The sequence below is a fragment of the Asparagus officinalis genome, chromosome 5, assembly GCF_001876935.1.
Source record: "Asparagus officinalis chromosome 5, Aspof.V1, whole genome shotgun sequence".
NCBI classification, from domain to species: domain Eukaryota; kingdom Viridiplantae; phylum Streptophyta; class Magnoliopsida; order Asparagales; family Asparagaceae; genus Asparagus; species Asparagus officinalis.
The window spans coordinates 114,457,366-114,467,721 of record NC_033798.1 but is presented as its reverse complement, the minus strand read 5'-3'; the positions used below and the strand labels follow the sequence as shown (position 1 = coordinate 114,467,721).

General features: G+C 36.3%; 1 protein-coding gene across 2 annotated transcripts in view; it reads left to right on the top strand.

The window, feature by feature from the left end:
- LOC109840776 (cytochrome P450 72A15-like) overlaps positions 1-4,630 on the top strand; it is a 25,633-nt gene extending 21,003 nt beyond the window's left edge. For both annotated transcript variants that reach the window (XM_020409536.1, XM_020409535.1), the window contains 2 exons: positions 2,491-2,872; positions 3,982-4,630. In XM_020409536.1, the coding sequence (XP_020265125.1) occupies positions 2,491-2,872; positions 3,982-4,407 (808 nt within the window). In that variant the 3' untranslated portion in view covers positions 4,408-4,630. The remainder of the gene's footprint in view (positions 1-2,490; positions 2,873-3,981) is intronic.

Here is a 10,356-nt window from a genome sequence, read left to right as displayed (position 1 = left end):
TATATATATATATATATATAGTCATACAAATAGGGGTATGGTTAATGGGTCACAGCCCATTAACCCAATACCCAATAGACTTAATCTAACACTTAACAATTAACATGTTCCAATTCAGTGCTGTTTGAATAAAAAATAGATGATCCTTTAGTTGAAATCTTGTGGTAATTACACAATTATACTAGTTGTCTGTAAGATGATGGTTTGGTGTAATACCTTGTGTTAGTTGATGCAGTCTACTCATAGGGTTCTAACTAAAATCAGAACTGGAGGACAAATGTAAGTAATTGTTTGCCATTAACTTGATGTATCATGCAAACTTAACTTCTAAAGCCTGAAAATCAGTTTGGAATAGAATATACAGAAACTAAAATTCAGAATAAACCAGGGGCTATGAACAAAAGACCTCCAGAATGAAAATAAGCAGAGAAAAGGTTTAACATTCAACGGCGATGAAGAAATGCAATTCAGGTTTATCCCCAAATGTTAGGAATCTGTTGCTCGATATTGCTATAGTACTAATTTTTAGGGTTTATGTCCTAGACTTTTAACTTTTAGGATTTACAGATAACCTTATGGTGAAAAATAAAGAACAAATGAACAACCACAACAAAATGATATTTTACATGGTTCGGCAATGTGACTGCATCCACGAGAGAAGAGGAGAGATCTTTTTTAGATTGAAGAAGAAGATACATTAATTTCTCTCTTGAGGCACAGAGATAAGAGTAATCTCTCTGGTTTCTTGTAAATGCTCAGAAGAATAATCTTTTCTTTTTTCTTCTTTTTCTTCATCTTCTTAACCTTGACGGTTTGACTTTTTTGCCTCTTCCCTTTGGCCTTCTTCTTTCTTCAACCTTTTGGGAATCTCTATATTTGTAGCTAGTTGCCTTAGTAAGGGCCCTCACAAAACTATAAACAAATCTGATATGAATAGGATTTCCAAATCAAAACAGTTCCCTAAAATAATCAATGTCCAGCTAGGCGCCTATCACACTAAGGTGGTGTCCTGAATTTCCAGAGAATATTAGACGCACATAAGCCTGGGATTATGCTATTATCAACCAGACAAAATTAGACATTTTAAGACACCATCTATTGACTGTCTGATCTATCTTTCGCTGATCTGTAACTTGTTTTGACTCGTCCTTTTTTTCTTGGAGTTGATAACTGATCTAAGACACTTCTCAACACAACGTTAGTCCCACGTCGATTTTAGTCTTCTATATGTTTCAATGCAAGCCATCTTCAATACCAAAATTCTACAGGTGGTAATTATAAGAAGTTAGTCTTCTATATGTTTCAATGCAAGCCATCTTCAATACCAAAATTCTACAGGTGGTAATTATAAGAAGTGAAAAAAGTAGATTAAAGCGCCATCGCCATCTTCAATACCAAAATTCTACAGGTGGTAATTATAAGAAGTGAAAAAAGTAGATTAAAGCGCCATTAAATATCAAGAATCTGTCCCAATACCCAGTTTTTTTATGAGATGACGTTGCCTTCAGAAAAAATAGATGCAGGTTTTCAATAAATAGTGGTGAGATATTAGAGATGGATGTGAAAGGGTAGAGTTCTGAGGTAAAGGAAGGCTGAAACACAACAAGGGGTAGTAAGATCATAATGTCTCACTTTAAGGTAGTTTAAAGCAGTTTTATATTGTATTCTTGATTTTATGTTGTATTGGTAGTCCTTGGTGGAGAGATACCTATACCTGATATATATTGGATGTGCGGAGATTTATTAGGTACTTTTCCAATGCTCCTTCAACGCATCTTAAACTGTAAAATGAATTTTGGGACACGTCAAGCGCATGTGGCTGACTAGATTAGCATGAAGTGTATGGTTCGAATTAATATATAGATGCATGTTTGTCATTTGCCCAGTACTGTAATAGAGGATGTCAACTTTTGGGTTCCAATAACAAATTTAACTTAAAAGAATTAACCCTAATTGAGTAATGATTCAAAATATACAACCATATATCACTTTATGCTCTTTCCTATGTGTGAGTAAATCTCATCTTCATGTCTCTGCTAGACCAATTCACATTTGAAACAAACTTAATGGATGGAAAACACTTGTAAAAGTGACAAGGATTGGTTGGGTAACTTGATTTATATAACCTACAAGCATATTTTACAATATCTGGCAACTGTGATTTATTAGATTAGTAGTGTGCTTGTAATTCCGTGTCCATGTTGTATTCATGTCCGTAACTGTTAGACCTTAGCATGTGGCTTGCAACATAGTGGAGTATACATGATTTCTCAATCCCTCGTCTACTGTAAGAACACAATAAATTTCATTGCAAATAATGTTGCTCCTTTTTGTTTCAATTATGTAATGAAACGATCTGATACCAAGCATGTCTTGTTTTTCATATAGATGCTCTGATCTCATCCATCACTTGACCAAAAAAATAAAAACAACAGAATAGCTAGAAGTCTAATTCACATATCACATTTCTTGGCATTTTCTGTGGTGCAGGTTTCTTCCCACTCGGAATAACAGGAGAGCAAAAGCAATTGATAGGGAGGTTAGAAGACTTTTAAGACTTATAATCGAAAAGAGAGAAAGGGCTATAGAGAAGGGAGATTGTAATACGAATGACCTGCTGGGCCTGCTTTTGGAGTCTAATTTAAATCAAGATCATGGAAAATCCACCAATTTGAGGATGAGTACTGAAGAGGTTCTTGAAGAATGTAAGCTGTTTTATTTTGCAGGGAGCGAGACCACGTCAGTGTTACTGACATGGACAATGGTATTATTGAGCATGCATCCAAGCTGGCAAGTCCGTGCAAGAGAAGAGGTCCTAGAAGTCTTTGGAAAAAATAAGCCAGACATTGATGGCTTGAGTCGCTTGAAGATCGTGAGTATTTCATTTACTATGTTACTTGCTTTGAATAATACAAATCACACGGTTCTCTTGATCCTAATATTAATTTGAATATACTTGCTTGTAACTTCTAAATATGGAACAATGTTAGAGTCTATGGCAGTGCAGCTTTTTGCTTATTTAATGATTATATCTCATGGTACACCAAAAAAGCAAAGAAATAAATAATATTGCGTTTTGTTTTAAGAATTAAGGGAGTGTCAGATCCGGAAAAGCATCAAGTGCACCCAAATGATGACATCCTTTGAGTGCACAATTAATGCCATGCGCCGTCCCCACCGGATTCTTTCTTGTCGGATCTTTCTTCCTCCATCCAAACCAGATATATCCAAACCAGAATATATCGGTAGATGCTTAACTGGGCATTACATGGCCTCCATTTACAAGCAAGACAATGGAATCATTTACCAGAAGTCTTAAATTGTGTTGAATAGTTAAATTTCTCATAGTACCAATTCCTTCAAACTCTAATTAAAGATATTCTATTGGAGATTCTGCAAGGTGATATTTATCTCTCTTTTAGTAGCAATTCCTTCTCAACCTAAACTAAAATAATTCTGACGGGGAACTCTGCAAGGAGATCCCTACATAGCAACTAGCATTCAAATGCCCTTCACCTTTGGTAGTTCCAAAACAATTGATCAGTTTGACCATTGAAATATTTATGGCATTTCCTAAATTGTTTTGTGCAAAACATTATGGGGTTTTGTGGAAGCTACCCCTTAATTTTAAGATTTTTTATATTAGTCCCTTAAATCTTTATTATTTTGAAATTAGTTCCTCAAATCATTGAATTTGCTATTAGGTTGCAGATTCTCAAATTGTTCTGCAATTGGTCCCTCCAACAATAAAGAGAAGAACTAGCAATAAAAGGGATTGATTTGAAACAACTTATGAGAATTGGGGGATCTAACAACAATTTAATGATTTGAGGGACTAGTTCAAATTTTGAAAAGATTTAAAGGGCTAATATCGAAAGAAAGAAAAAACCCTGCATTGAAATATAGCATTTTTATCACATAATGAGATTTAGCAAGTTATCCATATGTGCCCTCTAAAATTATTTTAAATGCCTATGGCAGGTGACGATGATTTTGAATGAGGTTCTCAGGTTGTATTCACCAGCAATTATCCTCACCCGAAGGACCTACAAAACAATGAAACTAGGAGGGATCACGTACCCAGAAGGAGTATCGTTCATACTACCTATTATCTTCATCCACCACGACCCTATATACTGGGGTGAAGACGCCCATGAATTCAACCCCGAGAGATTTGCAGGAGGAGTCTCAAAGGCATCAAAAGATCAAGTGGCCTTCTTTCCTTTTGGTTGGGGTCCTCGAGTTTGTATAGGGCAGAGCTTTGCGATGCTCGAAGCTAAGATGGGTTTGAGCATGATTCTTCAACATTTTGAGTTTGAGCTTTCACCTTCCTACTCTCATGCTCCTTACACTGTGATTACGCTTCATCCTCAGTATGGTGCTCACGTTATTTTACACAAATTATGACATCCATTTGGTGCCGCTGTCACATAGCTTTGTAGCATGTTATTGTATAAATGTAAGTAATGAAATGAAATAATGTAAGTTATACTATTTTCACCCGGATGAGCATTATAGTATGTTGTGCATAATGGAAGGATTGATCCCTTCTATTTTTATGCATGGTTTGTACATTGACATTAAATCAATTACCTGCTTCAGCTACTGAATTAAAGAAGGTTTTCTTATATGATATTTGTTGAAACAATAGAGTTTTATCGCAATTCCGAGACTTAGAGCCTGAAGGTAAAGCTGTTGAAAGATAATATATGCAAGTTACATGAAGGTAGGCAATAAGAGGTGCATTTGTAGCTTCCATCCTGAAGCTGACTATAATTACTATCAGAGATGTAATTGTACGTTAACTAGGTTCAATCTTAGCAAGATGGACCAGAAATTTTTTCATATAGTGACACATATACAGTTATCATACTTCCTTTAAAACACGGGTTCTGGAAAAGCTTTCTTTAACTTTGTTATTTTAAATATTTTATTTAAATCATGATATATCATAATCATAATTATATCATGTCTTAATCCCACGTGAATTATCTGTAGCTCAACAATTTTAAAAAATAAGATTAATAAAATACATGAAATATTACAACAATAGAAAAACCAAAAAAGTTTCAAAAGTTGTACAATGTATTCTCGAAAGTTCAAATTTACGCAAAACTCCCTTGCATATCAAAACTTAAAATAATAAACATCAAATCCAGATAGGACAAATTTTCAAAATCAACCTTTTTATCATTTTTATCAGCAAAATCGACCATTTATAAAATTATTCAGCAAAACCGATCATTTTCTTTTGAAAAGGGTCGGTTTTGCTAGCGGGGAATTTTAACGAAATACACGGGACTGCTAGTCCCGTGTATTTCGACCCTGCTTTGAATTGCACGGGACTAACAGTCCCGTGCAATGGATTCCCTCATTTTCACCCGTGACTCCTCAACCCCATTTCTTTCACCCAAACCCATTCAACCCCATTTCTTTCACCCCGTCAAACTCCTCAACCCTATTTATGTCTCAACGCCGCCGACCCCCGCCGCCGACCAAGCACGCTCCGACCACCGTCGCGGCCGACCAAGGTAATGGTGTTTTTTTGTTGTTGTTAATTTTGTTTAGCCATGAAATTTTCTTTTTAGTTAAGATTTGAGATTATGGTTTAGATTTGGGAATGGATTTAATTGAGATTTTGGATTAGGGTTGAGATTAGGGAATTAGAGTTCGGTTCAGTTGGGATTAGGGTTTTAGTTGGGATTTGATAATGTATTTAGTTGGGATTAGGGTTTTAGTTGGGATTTGAGATTTGGGATTTGGGATTAGGGTTCAGTTGAGATTTGGGATTAGGGTTCATTTGAGATTTGGGATTAAGGTTTAACCATGATTAGGGTTTAGACATGAATAATGTGATTTAGGATTAGAGAATTTAGCCATTATTTGCTTTGCAGTTGAGATTAGGGTTTTAAATTTGATTTTAAATTAAGATTAATATTTCCAGTTATAATAGATTATTTACATATGATAGACTGTTGATTTTCAGTTTCGATGAAAAACTCTATACCCATTATTTGCTTCATCAATGGGAGCCTTGGCGTCGGATTGAATAGTATGTCGATGAATGAGGGAGGTTCTAGGAAAATGTTTATGCTATCTAAGTCATTCAATTTTGATGGAATGATGAATGAAATACACAAAGTTACGAAAATTAATAAAGCATGATATGCAATTAAAGTGTTCTTCAATTGTCCGATAAATGAGAGCAGAATTATTGCTGTGGCGATTACCGACGATGAGGAATTGAATGACATGAAACAGTTAGTGGAGAAGCAAGTGTCGGTTGAGTTGTTCATTGAGAAGTATCCGATTCAATAATTTGCTCAAGTTTTACGACCTCAAGGAGAGTTTTCTCGGATGCTGGACTTAGACAATTAGTCGAGTGGTTTTATGAAATCTCTAAGTCAAGAGCCGTGGTTTCAACTACAATATTTAAGTGGGCATTCTCTTGGTAGGACGTCTACTATATTTAACGACGCATCGGGCTATATTACGGGTGATCTATCGGACGGATCAATTGTAGAAGAAGAAGAAGTAAATGATGACTCAGAAGATATTGAAGAAGAAGGTGTGCAAATTGATAGCATGCATGTGGAAGTTAGAATTGATGATGATTCTCGTTGGATGGAGCAATTTAATGTTAACAATAATTATGTGGAAGCTGAAAATCTGTTGCCCGACGAGTTTCATAATGAAGATTGGATAAATACTTCGCAAGCTGAATTTGTTAATGTTGGTCCAAATTTTCAACGGCCTGAGGACTTCACTTTTAAAAAGGGGACCTATTCGAGTGTAAGGAAGCATTGATCTTTGCGGTCCGAGAATGATCTATCAAAAATCGGGTCAAATTCAAGCCTGTAAAAACTAATGCAACCAACTACTATGTAAAATGTTATTTCAACGAGAAGAATGAAGTAGAGCATGCAAATGAGCAAGATGAGAGAAACAAGAAATGCCCTTGGTTGCTAAATGCCGCTGTGAGGAAATCATCAAATGGGCAATTTGTAATATCTAGATATTGCGGGCTTCATACATGTTGCAATCCGTCGGTGGATGTCGATAATTATTCTGCATCTTCCTCTTATATATATAAGCTAATTATGCCTGAAGTTAGAGTTGAACTTGATCTAAATGCAGGTCAGATATTTCAAAGGGTATATGATATGCGGGGCATTAAGATATCTAAATATAAGGCATATGATGCAAGGAGGAAAGCGTTGTCTAAATATTTGGAGATTGGGAAAAATCTTCTGAATTACTTCCATAGTATCTTGAAGCTATCAAGCAAAATAATCCGGGTACTGAATATAAAATATTATCTGAAGAGATTGCACCGGGGATTGAGAGGTTCACTCGAGTATTTTGGGCATTTGGTCCTGCTATTAAAGGCTTCACTTTTTGTCGTCCGTTATTGAGCATTGACGGTATACATCTATATGGCAAGTACAAAGGCGTGCTTCTTGTGGCGACCAGTGTAGATGCAAATGGCTGTTTATTTCCTCTAGCATTTGCACTTGTGGAGGTAGAGGATATTTCTAGTTGGAAGTGGTTCTTTGAACTTTTATATACAAGTGGATTCCTAGTGTCTGTGCGCCTAGATTAATTACTTTCATCTTGGATAGGATGAAAGGAATTATAAGGACATTACATGAGGGTTTTGGTGCACCACATCACCATCGATATTGTTTGAGGCATATAAGAGATAATTTTAAGGGTTTTGGTGCACCACATCACCATCGATATTGTTTGAGGCATATAAGAGATAATTTTAAGAAAAAACATGACGAGATTAATTTACAAAATCTTTTGTGGCAAGCTGGGTGTGCAACCGATACATTAGTGTATGAACATTGTAGAGAGAAAATCAAGTCTTTGTTATTAGATGCACATAATTAGATTGTACATAACTTGAAGCCTCAATTTGAGCATCGATGAGCATTATGTAAGGATGAGGGTGTGTGGTTTTGCATGATAACAACTAATTGCTCCGAGAGCTTTAACGACATTCTTAAAGGAGCACGAGCTATGCCAATACAATCATTGGTTGCAAGAATGTTCTATAGGCTAAACTCATACTTCAACAAAAGGCGTGAGGATGGCGTAGACTGGACAACGCGTTACACACCCAAAAATGAGTCTATTTTGCATAGAAGAATTGAGGCGGCAAGATTATGTCAAATTATTGTGTTCAATGACAATGAATGGTAGGTACAAGATTATGACAGTATCTACACCGTTAAAATGTTTGATGTTGATTGCACTTGCACATGTAACATACCACAACTTTAAAAAATACCTTGTGCACATGTTCTTGCGGTGTCTTCTAATCAGCCTGGTGGTGCGAGAATTCCATATAATTAGTATTGTTCACCATGGTATTCAACAATTCATTACCGAAAGACATACATTAAGAGTTTTCATCCACCCGATGATAGTCGGTATTGACCCGAATATACTGGACCACGACTAATTCCACCTTAATACAAGAGACAAGCAGGTCGACCACGATCTGTGCGAATTAGGGGAACCATGAATCAAGGATGAGAAGGAATTGTCAAGCATAAAAAATATAGTCTTTGCAAATAACCGGGACATACTCGACCGCGTTGTCCAGCTAGACCCAACAGATAGCAATTAATTGGTAATAATTGACATATTCAAATTGTGATTTTAATATAGAAACTGTAGTTATTATTCATGGGTTGGTTATTGATATGTTATAATTATATGTGCAGGTATATATACACCATGCAGCCTAGACCGGTTAGTGATGAGGTCCTATATGACCAGCCTCAACACCGTTCACATGTTATATCTTTTACAGAGGTAACTAAGTTTCTTATATTTTCAATATTGAATTCTTATAATATTGCATTCTTATATATTCATTTGCTTTACAAAGAAGCTCATATATTGTTATGGTTGATCATAGCCTCAGCCATAGCCATTGGCATCTAGAGGATGAGTGCATAATAGCAGCTGTAGGACGGGCCGACTTCTTGACATGTTCGCGGCTTCGTTGGATAGGCTCGATTGGTCCCTACTAACCGCTTTGATAGATAGGTGGAGGCCAGAGATCAATACTTTCCACTTCCAAATGGGAGAGTCTACCATTACGCTACATGATGTAGCTATGATACTTGGTCTCCGTATAGATGGTCCTTGCGTTACCGGCAGTAATAGACATTTTTGGCCGGACAAGTGTGCGGAGTTGTTAGGTGTAGCTCCAGAGTCATGCCTGGAGGAAACATTAAATTGAAGTGGCTAAAAGAGACCTTCTCGGGGCCGTTGCCTTTTGATGCGCCACCAATATTGATTGAACAATATGCTCGTGCATACATTATGCACATGATTGGTTCAATATTATTTCCAGATTCGAGTAAAGATAAAGTGCATGCCATGTATCATTTTTATCAGTATTTATAATTATGCCTATTGAATTAGCTTATTTTGGTAACTTAAAATGTTGTGAAAATGCTAGGTAGTTACCACTTATCGGGGACTTGGACACATATGGTGCGTTATCGTGGGGTAGTGCGGTTTTGGTGTACCTATATAGAGAGATGTCCAAAGTTGCATTCATGAACAATAGTGATTTTAAAGGGTGTCTTAGCTTACTGTAAGTTTGGGCATGGGAGAGACTGCATTTGAAGCCGGGACTATGCGTGAATTTATAATTAGACGGACAAAATCCACTAGGATGCAGGTATTATATTTTTAATATAGTAAATATAATTATAGTTATTATTTTGGTACTGAATTTTGAAAATAACACAGATGGAATGTCCAAAAATGTTATGACGAGACCCCGGCTAGACAATTAGATTTCTACCGAAATGAGCTTAACCGCATGAAGATTTTTCAGGTATCATTTCTATAAAAATGAGTTTTTTCTTCTATATATCAACTTTCGTTTTAATGATATGCAACAATTATATGTAATACTCTGTAGATAGAATGGGAGCCCTACACCTCATTTCTCGATCATCTACCCCGATATGCACAAAATACCCAGTTATATGGAGAGCCAGAGTTCCTCTAATATGTTTCGAGATAGTAGAAATGCATGTACCGGACTGCGTGCTTTAACAATTTGGTCTTGCACAACATGTTTCGCAATTTGTTAAAAAAATAGAAATGAAGGTGAAGAAAGGAGGCCAACAAAAGGACTGGGTAGCTGAGCATCAAATTTATATACACAGATGGAATGATAGACATTTTTGTATTGTTGAGCAAATTGAGCCAACTCCCCAGGAATCAGATTACTACACTTGGTACTGGAGGATAACCAGAAGATGGATACTCCATGCGACCACATCCCCGATTGAGTTGCAAAGAGGATATGTGCCTCGGGGT